Source organism: Geotrypetes seraphini, chromosome 5 (assembly GCF_902459505.1).
Source record: "Geotrypetes seraphini chromosome 5, aGeoSer1.1, whole genome shotgun sequence".
NCBI classification, from domain to species: domain Eukaryota; kingdom Metazoa; phylum Chordata; class Amphibia; order Gymnophiona; family Dermophiidae; genus Geotrypetes; species Geotrypetes seraphini.
The window spans coordinates 246,815,919-246,838,536 of record NC_047088.1 but is presented as its reverse complement, the minus strand read 5'-3'; the positions used below and the strand labels follow the sequence as shown (position 1 = coordinate 246,838,536).

Sequence of the window (22,618 nt, the reverse complement as noted above, 5' to 3'; positions counted from 1 at the left end):
ATGCCACGTAGACGGTTCTGTACAGCGTGCCTAACTTTCCTAGAATCGCGCTTAGCACCACTGTAGTCGGCGCTGGATATTTTAGGCGACTTGTATCGCATCGGGGCCGCAGTGGGCATTCAGATTTTTCTCATGCATAGTCATTAAGGGAATTTGCATGAGAAAGATCGAAATATCCACAACATCCACTGTAGCCCTCGAGGACTGAACTTGGGCATGCCTTTGCTAGAACCTGCAGAGAAATACAAACTCATGGAACGTGATTGCAAGCGTCTTTCCTACTTGCCACACTGCAAGTCTGTCCTCTGGCACCGAATATCCAAGTACAGGTGGTTGCCCGGAAGTTAACTGGGCAGCAGGTGCTCAATTACCTTGGAAGATAAAGTTAGGACTGCCTTTTGGCTTACTTAACAGATCAGCCGACTAAATATCACCACTAATGGGTTAAGTACTAGCTTTGCCCGATCTCCAGCCCTGCCCTGGCACTAACTAGACAGAATTCAGTGGCACTACCCAGCGGCATGGTAAGGGGAGGGGATGGCGGTCCGCCCCGGCGCGGTCTTCCTCGGGGCGCTGGCACCCATCCAGCTCTCCACCCCCCCCTTCCCACTCTTCCCACTGCGCTCGCGTGCCCCTTCTCCTCTCCCCCGTACCTTTTAAACTTTGGCACGAACAGCCACGCACATGCTGCGCAACGTCAGCTTCGGCGCTCTCTCTAACATCATTTCCAGGGCCCGCCCCCTAGGAAGAGACATCGGAGAGAGCGCCGAAACCGAGGCGAGCAGCAAGTTGGGGGCTGCTTGCGCCGAACATAAAAAGGTACGGGGAAGGGGCACGTGTGTGTGGTAGGGGGAGCGGGGAAGAGGGTGGGAGAGGGGCGCTAGCGCCCCGGGCGCTGCTCACCCCCATTACGCCACTGGCACCTGAATATTACAGGACAGGCTGGCTCAGCAGGGTTTAGAGACATTCCTGCCCAGTGAAACCCTTTGGAATATTAACCCCATCGTGTTCATAGTGCTTGTAAGTCCAAAATTAGATTAAAAAAAAGTTTTGGGGCATCCGTTTCTGGGTTTTAAAAAAAAATGAATTTTACATAGTTCCACCAAATAGCTCTAACGTATCAAGTAGGTCAGTGGGGGATAGTCTGCCCCAGGAACAGTGTGTGTGTGTGTGGGGGGGGGGGGAGAAATAGTCGCAGGGCTGCGGTCCGCATGTGTATGGCTGTTGGCTCCACCGGCCTCCGCCCCCCCCCCCCTGACATCCATTTCCTGTTTCGGAGCAGGGGACCGATAGAGCCAAAGACCACACACATGTGGACCAGAGTCCCACAACCATTCCATGCTTCCCCTCCCCCTTCACTGCCTGGAGGAGGGGGGGTTCTCTGCCTTAGGGTGGCCGACAAACCCATATTCAGCTGTGAGCAAGACCCGTGGACTATTTCCCTGCTGCTCCAATAAAGGTTTGCAAACAGAGAAAGCATTACAATGATAATGCGATTAGATGCGGGCGCCTCATAGATCTGTCGAGGAAAATGTCGACTGTCATAAATCAATACCATAGAGATTGAGCGCATTACGTTCAGACGTTGTAAGACCAGCCCCTCCGGTAAATCCGTGGCGTTCTGTGAAAAGCAGTGCGAAAATCAAAGATTCAGCTGAGAAAGTAATTGTCAGCGCTTGTGACCTGCAAGACTGGAGAAAGCAGGTCTCTGTGAAGCAAACGTGAAAAGCTACAATTTTCCCCTGATTATAAAGTAGAGCAATTTATTTTCAATTTTAGCAAGGGAAATTGTTTGGGGTGGTTTTTTTTTAGGGGGGGGGGAATTGCTATGGCAACAACAGTTGCTCCTGTGTCTACAAAGGGTAATGATAAAGCCGAAGATGATGCCTGTCACGGTTAAGGTACTCCCCTTAAAGGGTGACTCATTTCAGAAGCTTCAAAGTATTGTTGAGTACAAGTCAATATTCAGTTATCAGGCAATCTCAGTCAGTTATTAGTAAAACAGTCAGCTGTTTAGCTAGCCCCGACCCTCTTCTCTTTAGCAACATAGTAGATGATGGCGTAAGAATATAGGAATAGCCATATTGGGTCAGACCAATGAACCATCTAACTCAGAATCCTGTTTCCAAAGTGGCCAATCCAGGTCACAAGTAACTGGCAGAAACCCAAATAGTAGCAACATTCCAGAGCTGAGATTATGATGTCATAATGCCTCATTCCACCAATGCCTAAGAGCCAAACTCATCAGTGATGTCACAATGGCTTGATTGTCCTATACTTGGCTCACATAAGAATATATGAATAGCCATACTAGCTCAGACCCATCCATCTAGCCCAGTATCCTGTTTCCAAAGTGGCCAGTCCAGATCACAAGTACCTGGCAGACACCCAAATAGTAGCAACATTCCAGAGCTGAGATTGTGACTTCATAATGCCTCATTCCACCAATGCCTAAGAGCCAACCTCATCAGTGATGTCACAATGGCTTGATTGTCCTCACATAAGAATATAAGAATAAGCATACTGGCTCTGACCAATGATCCATCTAGCCCAGTATCCTGTTTCCACAGTAGCCAATCCAGGTCACAAGTACCTGGTAGAAAAAGACCAACATGGCCCATTGAATCTGCCCAGAACCAACAGCTTCTTAGTTTCACCAGCTCTGCTCTCAAACTAGTCCATAAAATAAAAATATATCTGTGTAGCCCATCTAATGCTCACAGGAAGACATTAGAAACTGGGGCCTCTTCTCCCTTGAAAAGAGGAGACTGAGAGGGGACATGATCGAAACATTCAAGATAATGAAGGGAATAGACTTAGTAGATAAAGTCAGGTTGTTCACCCTCTCCAAGGTAGAGAGAAAGAGAGGGCACTCTATAAAGTTGAAAGGGGATAGATTCTGTACAAACGTAAGGAAGTTCTTCACCCAGAGAGAGGTAGAAAACTGGAACGCTCTTCCGGAGTCTGTCATAGGGGAAAACACCCTCCAGGGATTCAAGACAAAGTTAGACAAGTTCCTGCTGAACCGGAACGTATGCAAATAAGGCTAGACTTAGGGCTCTGGTCTTTGACCTAAGGAGCGTCGTGTGAACGGACTGCTGGGCACGATGGACCACTGGCCTGACCCAGCAGCAGCAATTCTTATGTTCCTAAGTTAACCCAAGGTTACATAGACATAAACAATTAATCCACTGATATATTGCAATCTCCTCTCTTTATCGTGCTGGATACCTCTTTAGGCTGTTGGCTGTTTCAGAATATAAATCTCCTTTACTCCATGTTTTATTCATAAGGGAAGGTACAGAAGCGCTTAAATTGTGGTTGGACATGTTTTCTTCTAGAACCGGCTTGACCAAGTTCAGGGTTAGGGTTGTAGCTGCCACTGAGTGCAGGTTACTTTCTCCGTGATTGCCATTAATTTCTCCTTAGTCTATTGAAGAGAGTCTTGTTTCTGCAATCGAGTAGACACGCCGGATGGTGTGAATCACACGATGAAAGACCCGGCAAAGCTTAAAGAATGGTCTGAAATTTGGCAGCTAAAATTTAATGCTAAGAAATGCAAGTTCATGCCTTTGGGCTGTAAAAACCTGAGGGAACAATACAGTTTAGGGGGTGAAGAACTTATTTGCATGACAGAAGAGCGGGACTTGGGTGCGATTGTATGCGATGATCTTAAGGTGGCCAACCAGGTTGAAAAGGTGACTGAAAGCTAGAAAGATGCTAGGTTGCATAGGGAGAGGTATGGCCAGTAGGAAAAAGGAGGTATTGATGCCTCTGTATAAGACTCCATGCGTTAAGGTACTAACGCACCTTAGTAAAAGGAGCCCTATGTAACAGAATTTTATGGATTATTATTATTTTTTTATGTTCCTGGATAAAAAGTGTTCTTTCTTAATTGTCTATGCCACAAAAGTATAGATAATAATAATAATGCATACCGCCATACCAATGAGTTCTAGGCGGTTACATCAAGAGAAGCTGAAGAGTCAGCGAATCATATAAATACATAGCATATACATATCATAAATACAGTACTAAACGATCAAGATATGAATTTATCAAACAAATAGGTTTTCAATACTTTTCTAAAAGAATGATAAGACCGAGCTTGAGGAATTAGAGGACTCCAAAAGGTGTTCATTTTATTAGCCTGGAATGCAAAAGTTTGATCAAAAAATCTTGTGTAAAGACAAGATTTGGGTGATGGAAACACATGCTATCATCCCCCTCAAACTTTGCTTTTGTGACCAGGACATTGATATTTTGAAACTTACCCTTTTTGTGCTAATTTTGACAATAGGCCTTAGTAAAAGGGCCCCTTCCAGTAACCAAGAACTTTCTACAACTTTCTTGCAACATAACTACGAGGGTGGTTTAAAAGTTTGGTAAAAAAGCAAGAGACTGGGCAGGTGTGTGGATTCTGGACTGAGGTCTTTGATCGGGTGTCCCGGATCTTAGATGTCCAGATACCGGCCGATTGGCGACATGCCTTGTTGTTTTGGCATCAATTGGAACTGGCTGGGGGTGACTCTTTGTTTTGTAAGTTGGCATTCACTGCTGCTCGATTGGCCATTGCCTCTTTGTGGAATCAGGCGCTCTCTCCCACGTGGGCCCTGGTGGAGCAACGTTTGCTTAATTGGCAGAACCTTTATTACTTAACGGCCTTGCAGCATGGTAAACTACATGGCTATGCTCACGTGTGGCGCAATTTTCGGGCTTCTGTGGGGGTCTGTGGTAGGGGTGGTCAGGGGCTTTGAGTTGGCCTTGGGGTTGGAATAGATGGGCGATGATTGGGGGGATCCCATAACCATATTCCTTTTCAATTTATGGTATCTGTTTGGAATTGACTATCTCTCAACCATATTGAGAGCTGTAGGTATTGTGTTTTGTCCCTGGGGGGTGGGAGGGGGGATATTGGCTGTGCTTTGGTGGGCATTTTGGATTGTTCTTATTAGTTTGTAGGACTTGCACATGTCTATGCTGTTGATTTTAATTCTGTGTGCTATTTTGGAGTGTGATATTCAGCTCTATGTATTTTTGTTCTTGCATTTCATGTGCAATTGTTCTGTACTGTTTGGAGTGTTTTTCAATAAAAGCTTTTCAATTAAAAAAAAAAAAAAAGCAAGAGACTGAGGGGCTCATAATTACTATTTTTTTAAAGTCTAAAAACCCGACTAAATCGGTACTTGGATGATCAAAAAGACAGGTTGTCCAAGTACCGATAATCGAACAGGGTTTTCGGAAGAGTGGGTAAGGTGGGAGGTAGGTGAGATGTGGCCGGACCTAGACTTATCCCCTCTTCTACAAAACCGCGCTAACGTTTTTAAGCGCAGAGAGCTGTGCTGAATGGCCCGCACTGCTTCCGACACTCATTGAGTTTCCTATGAATATAATGGGCGCATTAGCATTTAGCTCGCGCTAATATTTAGTTAAAGAGGGGGTTAGTTTGAAAGAGACAGACTTCCCCAGTTTGCTAGTAGAAGCTGGGTAAGGTCTGGTTGAGGTCTGAGGCTGGATATTTTAGTTCCCTTAGTCCTGGGCTAGTGCCTCACCTAGTCCAAAGGTTAATCTGGCCCTGACCCCCCTTAAAATATTGCATGTATAAGTGGTACTTTTCCCTGCATTTATGTGCTCAAGTGTTGCCCCGTATATACATGTATATATACAGAGAGAGAGAGAGAGCATTCTTTTGGTTATCTAGCAAAATCTCTGTGGCAAAGGTGTAATAATTCTTATTATCCACAGCGTACCTTCGTGTAATAATTAATTTTCCGCACAGACATCATCCGGCCCAGTGTGAGACCTGGCGTTTTCTGTACTCTGCACTGCTGTTGGACTCAATCTCTTTTCATGCAAGGAATGTGCTTGGTGTGTCCATTATATCTCATGCTCTGAGGATATTATAATGGGGGCTGGTGCCTCAGCTGTGCTGCCCACACATGCTTTAATGGTGCCTTCACCTGCTTTGGGAGGCAGTGGGCTGCTTCCAGCAAGCGAAAGAGCAAAACGGAAGAGGAAAAAAGGGGGAAAGGGAAAAGGGATTGGGACTTATATACCGCCTTTTTGTAGTTTTACAACCACGCTCAAAGCGGTTTACATACAGGTACTTCAACCGTTTTCCCTGTCTGTCCCGGTGGGCTCACAATGTACCTGGGGCAGAGGAGGGTTAAGTGACTTGCCCAGAGTCAGGGGGCTGAGGCTGTAGCTCTGATCACTAAGCCACACTCTCCTCCAATTCAATGCAATCTGAGAAGTGAGCTAAGTATAGAACAATGAAGCCATTGTGACATCACTGATGAGGCTGGCTTCTATTGGTGGAATGAGGCATTATGACATCAGGGAAAGGGACTGGGCCTTGTATATTGTCTTTTTGTAGTTTTTCAACCACACTCAAAGCAGTTTACATACAGGTACTTTAACCGTTTTCCCTCTCTGTCCTGGTAGGCTCACAATTTATCTAATGTATCTGGGGCAATGCGGGGATTAAGTGACTTGCCCAGGGTCAAAAGGATCAGCACAGGGTTTGAACCCACAACCTCAGGGGGCTGAGGCTGCAGCTCTAACCACTGCGCCACACTCTCTTCCAATGCAATCTCAGAAGTGAGCTAAGTATAGAAGAATGAAGCCATTGTGACATCACTGATAAGGTTGGCTTTTATTGGTGGAATGAGGCATTATGACATCAGGGAAAGGGATTGAGACTTGTATACCATCTTTTTATAGTTTTACAACCACATTCAAAGCGGTTTTACATACAGGTATTTCAACCGTTTTCCTTTTCTGTCCCGGTGGGCTCACAATCTATCTAATGTACTTGGGGCAGGGGAGGGTTAAGTGACTTGCTCAGGGTCACAGGGATCAGCACAGGGTTTGAACTCACAATCTCAGGGGGCTGAGGCTGTAGCGATAACCACTGTGCCACAAGAACTTAGGAACATGAAGGTGTGGCCTGTTCACCAGTGCAACAGGTTGTATGTAGCACCGTATGGAGACATATAGACATAATTCAGTAACGGTTGCTAAGTTAGGCACTAGAAATTCAGACATAATTGCTATTATAGTGTAGCCTGGGCTAAATTCATGCACCGGAAGTAGTGAGTTTAAATGCAAAAAAATTTCCCTAGCAGTTAGAAGCAGTTCATGAAAAAAGGCTGCATGTACATTTCATAGTGGGGTTAAGCGAAGAGGTTAAGTGTTAATTTTACAGCCTGCGGAATGCTGCCTCTGTAATTGTTATCTGAGGGGTGCAGCCTATAGAAACCTGCCTTTCTCTTTTAGAGGTGGATGAAATATGAACCCTAAGGCAGTTAGTAGTCTAGCCTTTGAGTTCTAGGGTTACCAACCCAGACGTCCAGATTTTTCCGGACGGCTTTTCAAAACCCGGCACGTTGTCTGGATTTTGAAAAGCTTCCAGCAAATCACCGTCGGGCAGGAAGGCCTCCACGCATGCGCCGAAGCCACGCGATGACATCACACACACCTGTGTGTGATGCCATCGTGTTGCATCCACACATGCGCCGAAGCCCTCCTGCCCGACGAGAGTGGGGGGGCGGGGCTAGGGTGGGACTGGGGCATAACGCGGCAGGATGGTAGGAACTGAGCGGGTCTAGGGGGTCCGGATTTTCCGTTTGGAAAATCTGGTAACCCTAGTTCCAGCACCTTCTGGAACTCAGAGATCTCTGAATGGGCTTTGCAGAGTAAATTGTGCGTGACGACATCAGAGTTTATAAAAGATCCTGTCTTAGGCGGGAGATTGTCTTTTGGCATTCTCCACCATCTACAAATGAGAATAAATAACAACTCATGGTCTTGTAATAAATATAAGAGATGTAAATAGTTTGTTATTTTCAAAGGTTGTGAATGAGATTCAAGAAGTGATTCTTTCCTGTTCCCGAGAGAAGAAAAATAAACTTGGCTTTTTGGTCCATACAACCAGTGTGGTCTGAATTATTAAGAAGAGAGAGCTTGCTCTGGCCTGCCAGCAGGAGTTATGGTTCTGGCTCACAGCCCAACCTATTAAATGGCCATTTCTCCTGCTTCCCAGTAGTGTTTCACTTAGCGACTCACGGGCAAGGTTTTATCCCTATTTGTTTTCTAACTTTAAGCACACGCATTTATGTTGTGTCGGTGGCTGGTGTCAATGCACGCACCTATAACTGACAGCGTTTTATAAGGTCGTACGTGATTGCTAGACACGCCCATTAACCATACATGCCACTCCCATGTCCACACCCACTTTATGTGGGTCCAGGTAGGCTGAATATTAGCCAGCACCAGCATAAGATATTTGTGCCAGTATTGTCTCTTCCCCCCCCCCCCCATTTTGATCCCCCCCCTCAGAATAGAAATTAGAAATAACTCTCTGGCCAATTCCCCACCCCCCACTACTGCTCCTGTCCAGGTCCAAGGCTGCTAGAAGAAGGCTGTCGTTGCCTCTAGCAACAGTCTTGCGATACTTCAAGCAATTGAAATACTGAGAGGCTGCCATATTTTGATTTGTAAAATCCTAGATGCATGGCCACATCCCATTCTGCCTCCAGCCCCGCCCTATTCTGCAACCTACCACGCCCCCAGAAAGCCTTGCATTTTCATTCTTGACCTCCGGGCTGCGTCCGAGGGCCTTCGAGCATGCGCGGACACGCATGATGTCATTTGCGCATGCTCAGAGGCCCTCCAGATGCAGTCGTAGCTTTACAAAACCCGGAGAAATTGCTGGGTTTTGGAAAGTCCGTCCGGGCATCCAGACAGTCCTCTAAAAAGAGGGCATGACTTGGTTTTCCTGGACATCTGGTAACCCTATGCTAGAGGTCGTGGAAGCCATTTTCTAATGTCCTGGGTCCTGGGCAGGGATGTCCTTGGACCACCACGGATTCTGCAAGGTAGGCCCAGGGGAGGAGAGGATCCAAGCCTATCTTGTATCTTCCATAGTGGGGGGATTGGGCCAGGATAATTATTTCTGTTATGGGGGTGGGAGGGGGAGTGAGACAGGGAGGTGGTACAGACAGAGCAACTACCCAGAAGATATCCAGGTACCGACCAATATTCAGCTGGTTACTTTTACAGCATAAAGTTAGGACAGAAAAAAGGCTGTCCTAACTTTATGTAGGTAGCTGAATATCACCACTAACTGACAAGATGGTCGCCATATGCCTAACCTTGTTGGTTAGGGGTTGCTCTTACAGTCCTGACTAAGTGCTGCTGAATATTGTTGCTTAGCCCTGGACAAGCAATTTAAATGGCCAGATCATGCATTTGGGCTACAAAAACCTACGGGAATGGTACAGTTTAGGGGGTGAAGAACTTTTGTGCATGAAAGAGGAGTGGGACTTGAGTGTTATAGTATGTGATGATCTTTAGGTGGCCAAACAGATTGAAAAGAGAATGACAAAAGTTAGAAGGATTCTAGGGTGAATAGGAAGAGGTATTACCAGTAGGAAAAAGGAGGTATTGATGCCCCTGTGTAAGTCTCTGGTGAGACCTCATTTAGAATACTGAGTGTAATTCTGGAGTCTGCACTTTCCAAAAAGATATGAACAGAATGGAGTCGTTCCAGACGAAGACTACTGAAATGGTGCATGGTTTTCATCATAAGGCGTATGGGGACAGACTTAAAGATCTCAATATGTATACTTTGGAGGAAAGGCGAATGAGGAGAGATATGATAGAGAAATTTAAATACCTACATGGCATAAATAGGCGTGAGGTCACTCTCTTTCATTTGATAGGAAGCTCTGGAATGAGAGGGCATAGGATTAAGTTAAGAGGTGATAGGCTCTGGAGTAACATAAGGAAATACTTTTTTTACAGAAAGTGTGGTAGATGCGTGGAATAGGCTCCTGGTAGAGGTGATGGAGACAAAGACAGGTGTCTGAATTCAAGAAAGCATGGGACAGGCACGTGGAATCTCTTAAAAGAGAGGAGGAAATATGGGATGTTGCAAATGGGCAGACTGGATGGGCCATTTGGCCTTTATCTGCCATCGTGTCTGAAATCTCTTTACCTCCCTCCCTTCTACTGTTGCTGCTTTGGTTGCTGACACCTCCCACTGCCAAGTCTCCAGGCCCATCACAGCGTCCCCCATTCTGTATTTCTGTGGATATCCTCCCTGTCTCGTCAGCTCGCAACCTCGGAGTCATCTTTGACTCCTCTCTCTCTTTCTTTGCACAGGTCTAATAGAACACTAAAGCCTGTTATTTCTTTCTCTATAATATGAGTATCTCCAAAATCGGATCTTTCTTTTCTGAACACACTACCAAAACCCTTCCTTACCCTTTGAATCTATCTCTCCGTTCTCTGTCCCCCCCATCCAGCACTTCTCTTCCCCTCCCCCAATGTCAGCACCTTTTTCCCTCTTTGCCCCCTGTTGCAGTCTCTCTTTCCCTCCTTGTCCTTCCCCACCCTCCACTGCCATTACAGTCCGGTACCGCTCTCTCCCTTCCCTTCTTCTTTCCACAGTTAAGCTTCCTTTGCATTGCCCGCAGGATCAGCAATGCCAACAGCATCAGCCTACCCTCAAGGAAACATGAAGTTGCTTCAGAAGGAGGGAGGGCAAGGAAGGAAAGAGATGCTAGGCTTGGAGAGAGGGGGTAAGATGAGAGAGATGTTCTGGACAAGGAGGGAAAGGTCGATGGATTGAGATGCCAGACCCACAAGAGCTGGGGAAGGGAAGGAAAAGGAGAGTAACCTGGCACAACCATGCAGTGGGTTTTGGTGCCACCAAAGCTCAGCCACACTTACCATGCTTACTGGTTGCACCAGCCTGAGAATGTGTGTATATTTTGCTCACATAAAAATATGTGCTGTCTTGGCACCATGCATACTTTACATGCATAACCCCTGCAGTAATTTCATAAAAGCTTTTATATGCATGTTAAAATACAGTTTTAACCACACAAAAAATGATTATAAAATTACTGCCATTGTGGCCAAATATTATCATTTACACAAATGGGGGTCGATATCAGTGCTAATCTAATCTAATTACAGTTATAGTCTGCCAACTCCCCCTAGAGGTAAAAACAGATCACAATAAGATTGCATAAGGACATTTCTTGGACTTACAAAAGAAGAAAAAAAGCTAATCAAAAATAAAAAATAACCTAGATATTTTATAAATAAAAATGCCTTAAGCAAACAACAAAATAAAGAATAAGATTTTAGAGATTTTAATTCAAAGGGGCAAAGAATTCCAAAATTCTTTGGCTTGAAAATTCAAAGAACGTTCAAGAATCTTTTTTTAAACATACCCCTTTAACTGAAGGAGTAGAAAAGACTCCTTAGATCTAATTAAGGCCCTCTTTTACTAATCCACGGTAAAGGTTTCTACCATTTAGCACTCCGGGTCTCGGTAGAAACCTTAGTAAAAGGAGGGGAGGATAATTTGAGGAAGGGAAAAAAAAAATCTCCACCAGATATTCAGGGGTAGACCTTTTGAAAATTTAGGCCCCCTTTTATCAAGCCGCGTTAGGGTTTTTATCGCCAGCCGCTGCGGTAAAATCTCCGACGTTCCTAGGAATTCTATAACTTCCCCCAAGACATGTCATTTTACCACTAACTTGTACTATTATAGCACAAGTTCCATGTTATGCAACAAGACCTAGTTAACAAAAACTGGGTTAACTGTAAAATAACCCGTCTAAACAGTAGCCCATGTTAAGAATATAAGAATAGCCTTACCTAGTCAGACCAATGGTCTTCACAGTGGCCAATCCATGTCACTAATACCTGGCAAACCCCCCAAAAGTAGCAACATTCCGGAACCCCAAGGATTATCAAGAGTCCATTCAGAATCTCAAAGAATAGCAAGATTCCAGAATCCTAAAGAGTAACAACATTCCATACAGAATCTCAAAGAATAGCAAGATTCCGGAATCCCAGAGAGTAATAAGATTCTAGAACCCCAAAGAGTAGCAACATTCTATGCTGCCGATCCAGGGCAAGCAGTGGCTTCCCCCATGTCTATCTCAATAGCAGACTATGGACTTTCCCTCCAGGAAATTGTCCAAACCTTTCTTTAAACCAGCTACGCTATCTGCTCTTACCACAAAGGAGTTTCAAAGGATTAAGGGAAGGGACGTAGGATATGGTATAAATGATTATACATTGAGAACAGAATGTGGACTTGGGATAACGTATGTTATGTGAGGTCTAATGCACTGAGAATTATCAACAATATATGATATACTCTCCTCCTAGTTTATCACCTAAGATATTAAGAAATACTTTTTATAATAAGAGTAAGCAATGATTTGAAATGGAATAATTAAATTGATTTATCAACTGATAAGCATGTGGAAGCCATTTTTAATTATATGCATAGATTCTCTAACATCCGGTAACCCTATTAGTTTGTAACTTTTATGTATTGGGTTGGATTCTATGTAGAAAGATCCGTTTACTGTATACTTACCACAACCTCTGGCAGTGTTGATCATTTTCTTCTTAAATTGGGGTTTATTCATGTCTAAAAGATGAGTAGGGCTTCCAAAATGACTACCATAAAGCACTATACATCTGAAATTAAAGATACGCCTGGCAGTTCTGTAACAGTTGTGTAATGCATACACACCAGCCGGATAGCACTTTCCTACCCTCCTGAATAAATAACAAAAAGAATAAATGAATAGTGCGCCATTAGCAGACACTGCGAGGCAAATTACTACAAGAGGTTTCAAGGCATTTTTTTCCACATTAAAGTGAGTGTTAGCATTTCACATGGTTTAGTAAAATGGCCCCTAAATCTGTTTGTCATCCATACTTTTATTGATCTCGGACAAAGGTTCCGTTTGCATATTGCATAGAATAACCCTACGATTATAAACTCAGTTTGTACCTGTAGAGATGTGTTTGCTTTGGTAAGGAGAAGGGTGTTTTGGGATTTCACCTGGTTCCTAGTTAGCTTCATGTTTTGTTTTGTTTTTTGCATGTCAGCTGATGTTCATTCTTCTTCATGCAGGTCCTGGACTGGATTGAGAACCACGGAGAAGCTTTTCTGAGTAAACACACGGGAGTGGGAAAATCCCTTCATCGAGCTCGAGCCCTTCAGAAAAGACACGATGATTTTGAAGAGGTTGCACAGGTAAGAGGCCCAGTTGCATCTTGCATCAGTAACGGTCTCCCATATCAGCATCAGAAAGACTCTTCGTCTGCTACTATGCCTATTTATCATTTCTGTAGCGCTGAAAGACGTACGCAGCGCTGTACATGTGCATTTAGTAGAGGGTCCCTGCTCAGAAGAGCTTACAATCTCATTTAGACAGACAAGCAGGACATATAGAGGTTGGGGAGTTTCTTGCAGAGAGAATAATAAGATGGACGTAGGTATCTTATGGCGAGTGGGAGTTAGGAGTTAGAGAATGACATGGGGACAAATTTCTCCCCATCCTTGCAGGAACTTAATTTCCCCGTCTCATCTCTGCATGTTTTGTCACTGTCCCTGCATCATTCCTGTAAGCTCTGCCTTAACCTCACAAACCTCGAACACTTATGATTTTAAAGTGTTTGAGCCTTGTGCAGATGAGGACGGAGCTTGCAGGAATGGGGCAGGGTCAGGAAAAGAACACGAGGGGATGGGACGGGAAAATGAGTTCCCGAGGGGACAGGGAAAATGTGTCCCTGTGTCATTCTCTACTTGGGAGAACAGTATGGAAAATTAAATAAATAGTGTGAAAAGCTTCAGCCTCTGATAACCAGAGCTGCTACTGTGACATCATAATGCCTCATTCCACCAATGCTTAAGAGCCAACCTCATCAATGATGTCACAATGGCTTGAATGTCCTTTACTCAGCTCAATTTTTTACTACATTTTGATTTCTAGAGTGGTGCAGTGTAGAGAATGACACAGGGACAAATTTTTCCCCGTCCCTGCAGGGACTCAATTTCCCCATCCCGTCACCATGAGTTTTGTCGCTGTCCCTGCCCCTTTTCTGTAAGCTCTGCCTTAACTGCCCAAGCCTCGGACACTTATGATTTTAAAGTGTTTGAGGCTTGTGCAGATGAGGAAGGAGCTTAGGCATTGGTGGAATGAGGCATTATGACATCACAATCTGAACTCTAGAATGTTGCTACTTATGATTTTAAAGTGTTTGAGGCTTGTGCAGATGAGGAAGGAGCTTAGGCATTGGTGGAATGAGGCATTATGACATCACAATCTGAGCTCTAGAATGTTGCTACTTAGGATTCTAAAGTGTTTGAGGCTTGGCCAGATGAGGACGGAGCTTAGGCATTGGTGGAATGAGGCATTATGACATCACAATCTGAACTCTAGAATGTTGCTACTTAGGATTTTAAAGGGTTTGAGGTTTGTGCAAATGAGGAAGGAGCTTGCAGGAACGGGGCAGGGACAGGAAAATAACTTGTGGGGATGGGACGGGAAAATGAGTTCCTGCGGAGACGGGGTGAAAAATTTGTCTATTAGGAGTTAAAAGCAACCGTGAAAAAGTGAGCTTTTAGCTTGGATTTGAATACTGCTAGAGATGGAGCCTGACATAATGACTCAGGCAGTCTTGATAAACCAGATACTTTTTAGAACAAAGTGCTTTGGAGGAAACAAAACTTGAACTGGGAGGGCACAACTACAAAAAGGATGAAGAGTTTGAAGAGCAATGCTAAGTGCCCAGCATATAGCGCTATAAAATACAGCACTCGATACCTGTGTAAGACAAAACAAGCATAACTTGTTCACTGAGGTTAGTTCTTAGAAACTGTGGCAAAATGAGGGAATCCAAGATTTGGTATTTCACCGACTAAAGCGGAAGAAATTTGGATTGGATTATTCAGTTTTCCATACCCCCAGCTCCAGGCAACTTACATTTTAGGTGTTTCACTCTCCCAGAGGGTTTACCACCCATTAGGACTAAATGTGCGTTAATGTACATTATAACAAGGGTCTATCTAATATAATAAAACCCTTACCAGTGTATGCATAGTTGAAATGGCGTGATCCCTGCCGCCATGATTTCTGCTTCCGTGGCCGTGTTCTATAAGCGGCGCATGTGCGGCGGTGGAGTATGTGACGGTTTGATTTGCAGTGCATAAGAGGAGCCTGCAATGCTAATTTTACCCATTGCTGACCATGTGAGACCCGGGAAGAGAGGGGAGGGGGGGATGAGAAACGCCACTGATGGCTGGCCTACTACAGGACAGGGGGGGCAGGGAAGGGTTGCTGCTGGATGGGGGGAGGTAAAAGGAAGGGAGAAGGGCTACTTCAGGACAGGGGGAGCAGGCAAGAGGTGGGTGTACAGGGAAGGGGGGGAAATGCTGCTGCTGCACAGGGAAGGGGGGAAATGCTGCTGCTGCTGCACAGGGAAGGGGGGAATGCTGCTGCTGCACAAGGAAGTGGGGGGGGGAGAGGGAAAGGGGGCCAGGGAGCAATCTTGGTTTGCTTTGGGGGGGAGACATAAGAGGGCCATGGAGAGAGACAGAAAGACAGGCAGGCAGCGCACGATAACGAAAGACAGACACACAGAAAGACAGCGGGCAAGGAGAGAGACAGAAAGAAAGAAAGACAGACAGACAGGGGGCTAGAGAAACAGACATAAAGAAAGACAGACAGACAAAAGGGGCCAGGGAGAGAGACAGACAGAAAGAAAGAAAGACAGACAGCGGGAGGGAGAGAGATAGAAAGAAAGAAAGATAGACAGCGGGAGGGAGAGAGACAGAAAGAAAGGAAGAAAGAGACAGGGGCAGGGAGAGACACAGAAAGAAAGAAAGACAGACATACATATATTCTAGCACCTGTTAATGTAACAGGCTTAAACACTAGTTTACTAATAACTCACATTAATAACACAATAACAACTCATATTCGTGCAGAGCAGTAAATCTTTCCCTAAGTTTGTATCTGAGGTAACGAGCAGTGAAGTGGCTTGCCCGCTGTAACGGTGGCAGAAGCGGGATTTGGTCCTTGGCCCGCTGTTTTAATTGCTAATGGGCTTCTTCAGTCTCAGAACTAACAAACAGGGGTCCTGACGAAGACGTGTTGATCGAAACACGGACCGTGTTGGGTCCCACATTCTGTAAATAGTGCTTCATTTGTACGCAAAAATCTGTTTGTTAGTTCTACATTAAATTTGCCTGTATCCTGTACATTCGTCTGCAGGACCTTTCTTTGTGTTCGGTTTATCGCAATTTTACTGCAGACCAGTTGGATTTTCTTCTCTTGTCCTTCTTTACTCTCAGGACACTATACTAAAATGATGTTTGTCCACACCTGTGGGCCTGATAGCTACAGCAAAGGGGCCCTTTAATGGTCTTTGTCGTGTTTAGGTGTTTTGACTGAGAAATGCTGCACAGTGAGAATTCTAGTTTTACAGTGACTTAGGTCTTTAACTACTAACTTGACATTCTCTAATACATAAGAACATAAGAATTGCCGCTGCTGGGTCAGACCAGTGGTCCATCGTGCCCAGCAGTCCGCTCCCGCGGTGGCCCTTAGGTCAAAGACCAGTGGCCTAACTGAGACTAACTTGTCTAACTTTGTCTTCAATCCCTGGAGGATGTTTTCCCCTATAATTGCCTCCGGAAGAGCGTTCCAGTTTTCCACCACTCTCTGGGTAAAGAAGAACTTCCTTACGTTTGTACAGAGTTATAAAGAGCTTCTGTGAGACGTTACAATACATGGACTCTGTCCTGAAATACATGGAGCTCAGTGGTGGTGAAGTTCAAACTGGGAACACTCTGTTATAAAGCCTTATATAGTCAAGCACCTGAGTACCTGTTAGAATTATTTACTTTATTTACATAATACTGCTTTATTTGTCCCTCCCCCCCCCAGTTCGAGGTTGAGTTTATAAGAAGTTCCAGCAACGTCTAATTGCTTTTCAGGCAGCCAGCTGGGATAAGGAGTTACGTTCTTTATTTGGCATTCCAAAAAGTTACTGAAATCAGTCTTGTTCGTGAAATTTTTAGAGGCTTGAATTGATTGATGTCTACTTTGTAGTTCACTGGGAATGTCCAGATTTCTATTTTTTTTGTGAACCACATTGATCCGTAAGGTTTGGGGGTCTAGAAATGTAATGTAATGGTGTTACAATGGATTTGACATCCCGCCTTTCTGTGGTCCTACTTATATGCGCACATGTGATGTGTGCAATTTACATACTGCATTTAGGAACTAGAAGAAGATGCCGGAATATTCAAGAAAGGGATAAAGACTGTCCTTTTCTCAGACTACTTCAGCTGAAATTAAGAACTTACATTACATTATATTAGTGATTTCTATTCCACCATTACCTTGCGGTTCAAGGCGGATTACATACGATTGTCAAGATGATACAGAATACATAAAGTGGATTCCATGAGAATTGTCAAGATATTAGGAGATACATAAGGAGTGGTTTTGAGCATTTTTGATTTGCTAAGAAGTAGATTGTAACGTAGGTGATGCTTGGGAGGAGCTGTTTTTGTTATATAGGTTTTATGTGTTTTTTGAAGAGTAGGGTTTTTGTTTCTTTTTTGAAGGTTTTGTAGTCTGTGTTCGAAAATAGCAGATCAGTGAACTGTCTGTCCAGTTTTGCTGCTCTGGTGGCCAGTAGGTTGTCATACATTTTTCTTCGTTTGACATTTTTGGTTGGCGGGTGTATGAATGGTGTGTGGGTTCTCCTATGTCTGGTTGAGGTGGATCGAGTTAGTCGGTTGTTCCAGTAGGTTGGGCTGTCACCGTTTATGGCTTTAAATAGTAGGCAGTGGAATTTGAAGTGTACTCTTGCTTGAATGAGAGTCGTGGTATGCCTCTGTGAACTTGACAGAGAGAGGAAACTAGAACTTTCAGGGATGCATGTAAATAGATTATAGTTAGTTGAAATGGACAACCTCCTTAGGAGGTGTGTAAATATACTAAACTAAACTAAACTAAACCTTAGGTTTGTATACCGCATCTTCTCCACGATCGTAGAGCTCGGCACGGTTTACAGGACTAAGATAAAATGGAACTCCAAAGGATGGTTGTGGGTTAAGAGTAAAGGAGAAAAAGGGGGGTTTTGGGTGCCAGAGAGGGGGGAGGTGTTACATTTTTGAGAAAAGCCAAGTTTTCAGATGTTTTCGGAAGAGTTGTAAGGAGCTCGAATTTCGGAGAGGGGATGTAAGGTTGTTCCAGAGCTCGGTGATTCTAAAGGGGAGGGATGTCCCTAGTTTTCCAGCATGGGATATACCTTTTGTCGAAGGGAAGGATAGTTTTAATATAGTGTTTTTAGCTGCAATAGTAAACCTAGTATTATATGTGTATATATGTAGGATGATTGATTTGGTAAATGTGTGCATATAACATAACATAACACTTGTATATACCGCAAAAGCCTTTTGGTTCTATGCGGTTTACAAAAGAGATGATCAATATGACAGTAACATAAGTAGGGTGATTGATTGTGGCATAATCATGCCAGTATTAATAACTCTGTATTGCTCTTTGCCCTAACCACTAGGCCACTCCTGCATCTTAAAGACATTGGTTTAGTTTAATTTACTTAAAATCTGCTTCAACCTAAGCGGTGTACAGTGTACTGATTGGTTCTCTATGAACAAATCTACCAATCTTCCAGTTTTCTAAGGTCTGCCTGCAATTTTTCACAGTCTCCATGTTTTAACAACTTTGAACAGTTTAATGTCTTCTGCAAATTTAGGGCTTTTTTACCACAGGCCCGTGAGGTAAGAAGTCGAGCAAATTGGACCTGTGCTCTCTCTGTCCCATTAAACCATGTTTGTCTAACCCCCCCTCTTCTATTAAACTGCGCTAGCAGTTTCTAGCGCAGGGAGCCTCGCTGAATGGCCTGTGCTGCTCCCGACGCTCATAGAGTTCCTATGAGTGTCGGGAGCAGCACGGGCCATTCAGTGCGGCTCTCTGTGCTAAAAACCGCTAGCGCCGTTTAATAGAAGAGGGGGTAAGTGTTCTGTAATTTTAATTTTACAAAGGTTTCAACTATTTTTCCTGGCACTGAAGTCAGGCTCACGGGTCTCTAATTTCCTGGATCACCCCTGGAACCATTTTTAAAAATCAGCATAACATTAGCCACTCTCCAATCTTCTGGTACTACAGACAATTTTAGCAATAGGTTACAGATCACCAGAAGCTGTCTCTTTTCTTTCTTGTCTATCTGTACAGCATGAATATGAATGAGGAGAATTGTGCTGAAGTAAGATCAAGTGTGGGGGGAGAGGAGGAGGTCTGGCCAGCATAAGTACATCGGCTGATGAATGAATTTTAATTGCAAATTTTGCACAGCACAAATTTAGATGCTCAAAAAAGCTGATTATCCTAAGGCACCTAAGTTCAGTCCTATCTGCAGTTGAAGTCATAGTCCTAAGAGATCAATAGTCCAAAGCACTTAAGTCTTAAACAATGAAGAAGAACGGGTACAAGTGGATCGATTTTTCACTCCATCAAAAATTACAAAGACTAGGGGACACTCGATGAAGTTACAGGGAAATACTTTTAAAACCAATAGGAGGAAATACTTTTTCACTCAGAGAACAGTTAAGCTCTGGAACTCGTTGCCAGAGGATGTGGTAAGAGCGGATAGCACAGCTGGTTTTAAGAAAGGTTTGGACAAGTACCTGGAGGAAAAGTCCATGGTCTATTATTGAGAAAGACATGGGGGAAGCCACTGCTTGCCCTGGATCGGCAGCATGGAATGTTGCTTCTCCTTGGGATTCTAGAATCTTGCTACTCTCTGGAATTCTGCTATTCTTGCTATTCTTTGAGATTCTGTATGGAATGGTGCTACTCTTTGGGATTTGGCCAGGTACTAGGGACCTGGATTGGCCACCTTGAGAACGGGCTACTGAGCTTGATGGACCTTTGGTCTGACCCAGTATGGCTGTTCTTATGCTCTTACGTGTACCAAGTATAGGACAGTCGAGCCATTGTAACATCACTGATGAGGTTGGCTCTGAGGCACTGTGGATTGAGGCATTATGACATCACAGTCTCAGCTCTGGAATGTTGCTCTCATTGGAGTTGTGGAATCTTGCTATTCTTTGAGATGCTGGAATGTTGCTATTTCTCGGGTTTTGGCCAGGTACTAGGGACCTGGATTGGCCACCTTGAGAACGGGCTACTGAGCTTGATGGACCTTTGGTCTGACCCAGTATGGCTGTTCTTATGCTCTTACGTGTACCAAGTATAGGACAGTCGAGCCATTGTAACATCACTGATGAGGTTGGCTCTGAGGCACTGTGGATTGAGGCATTATGACATTACAATCTCAGCTCTGGAATGTTGCTCTCATTGGGGCTCCGGAATCTTGCTATTCTTTGAGATGCTGGAATGTTGCTACTTCTCGGGTTTTGGCCAGGTACTAGGGACTTGGATTGGCCACCGTGAGAACGGGCTACTGGGCTCAATGGACCGTTGGTCTGACCCAGTAAGGCTATTCTTATGTTCTTATGCTAAACACATTAAGTAGTTTTGTGCATATACGGATTTGTTAGCATTTAAGTTGTAACTGTATCACCATGAAACTGCTCTTTTTTGGTTCATGTAGTTTGTAAGATGGGGGTGCTACAATACAATTCTGCACATTGTTCCACATATTTTACAAAAAGATCCAAGTTTAATGAGACTTTTGTAAAATAAACTGGACCTGATCTGGAGGTCCCTTTTCTTACCTACATCTCTTGTGCAAAATGAGGCTTCACGGGTTTAAATTTAGGATTGCACATTCAGTGGTCTTACCTAGCACATTTCTTACCTAAACAGATGCAGTTGCTGAATATCGGGCACAAAGATCAGTGGATGAAACATCTGCATATTATTATAAGTTTCAAGTTTCAAGTTTAATATATATTTGATTAATCGCTTTGTCATTATTCAAAGCGATTTACACGTAATTAAAATTACAATAAAAAATTTTTTTTAAATAGATAAAGACTAACGAGACACAGACAATTACGACACGAACTGGAAACGAAGGGATAGGTAGGGGAAGAAATTACAATATATTAAAGCAGAGTGGGAGACAAAAAGGGAAAACACATATGGAAGGGATAAAAATAGAGATAATTGAATAAAGGTTGTGGAGAGAAGAAAAGATTAGTTCTAAGACTTGTAAAAATATTATTAAAAGAAACCAATAGTGTTAAATTGCAAAGGCATCGTTAAAAAGGAAAGTTTTCAGTTTACTTTTGAATTTTTCTAAATTGATTTCTTCTCGTAGATAATTGGGGAGAGAATTCCAGGTTTGGGGAGCTGTGACTGAAAAAATATACTGCCAGCGCGTATTTATTATTTTTAGCGAGGGGATCGTTAATAAATGCTGTTCATCTGATCTTAAAGTAAGGGATTAATAATTTATGAATAAAAGCCGGAGTTTTGAATAGAAGAGATTTAAATGTGAGTAAGCAAAGTTTGTATATTATTCTGTGGGCCACTGGAAGCCAATGGGCTTCCTTAAGAAGAGGCGTTATATGATCGAATTTGTTAGCTTTTGAAATAAGCCTAATGGCTGTGTTTTGTATAATCTGTAGACGTTTGATTTCTTTTTGTGCTATTCCCTTAAACAAAGCGTTACAGTAATCTAATTTCGAAATAACGAGAGAATGAATGAGAATTTTCAGAGAGTCGGTACTGAATAATTGTGAGATAGAACGTAGGGCAGCTGTCTTTCTGAATGAGCTGAAAATGTACCTAAATTGTAGACCTCAAATATTGGACTAATATTTATTTGCCTAGATTTATGATTTTGGCCCTCTTTTACTAAGGTGCGCTAAGTGTTTTAACGTGTGTGTAGCGTGCGCTATATCAACGCGTGCGCTAACCACTAACGTGTCCATAGGATAACATGCACACGTTAGTGTTTCACGCATGCTAATATGTACTGCGCGCTGAAAAGCACAGCGCACCTTAGTAAAAGAGGGGGTTTATGTTATTTTTCAATTTTATTGTAGTATTTAGAAAACTAGTCCCTGTCAAAATTTCAAAGTGACCAGTAAAGGCTCTTTATTTCCAATCAAGCTCCTAAAGGCTGAAAATCAGCCTGTTTTGCTATCTGTCTTGGACATTGTTCTTTGAGACTGAGCATGTTTTCTGTATTAATCTGTGGTATTACATTTTGTGGGCTGCAGGTGGCGCTCTCTAAACATTCAAAAAAACTGAACACCAGTTTATGCAAGTTTTCGGGGATCAAAGCAAAGCAGTGAGAAGTTTGAGCCAGAATATGTAAGAGAGAAATAATACACAGCATATAAGTATATACCATATGGCTCCATTGAAAGCAATGGAAGTAAAACCCGGATGGCTCATCCTTTTTCTGGAGCCATATGGTAATCCTTCAGTACCCCAGGTACATTAGAGAGATTATGAGCCCACCGGGACAGATACGAACATAAGAATTGCCATACTGGGACAGATCGAAGGTCCATCAAGCCTAGTATCCTGTTTCCAACAGTGGCCAACCCAGGTCCCAAGCACCTAATTAGATCGCAAGTTGCAAAACTGATAGTGGAAATGCTTGAAGTACCTGTATGTAAACAGCTTTGCGTGTGGTTGTCAAAATACAAAATGGTGGTATACAATTCCCAAGTTCCACTTAAGTGCTGATGTTCAGCATTTAAGCAGCCAGGTAGACCACATAAAAATGAGTCCTATCTTTAAGTTGTGCCCTATAGTTGCTTAAGTTCTGAGGT

General features: G+C 43.6%; 1 protein-coding gene across 4 annotated transcripts in view; it reads left to right on the top strand.

The window, feature by feature from the left end:
• Positions 1 to 22,618, top strand: part of KALRN (kalirin RhoGEF kinase) — a 1,310,049-nt gene that overhangs the window by 679,690 nt on the left and 607,741 nt on the right. For all 4 annotated transcript variants that reach the window (XM_033944399.1, XM_033944394.1, XM_033944393.1 and 1 more), the window contains one exon: positions 12,956 to 13,078. In XM_033944399.1, coding sequence (XP_033800290.1) covers positions 12,956 to 13,078 — 123 coding nt within the window. The remainder of the gene's footprint in view (positions 1 to 12,955; positions 13,079 to 22,618) is intronic.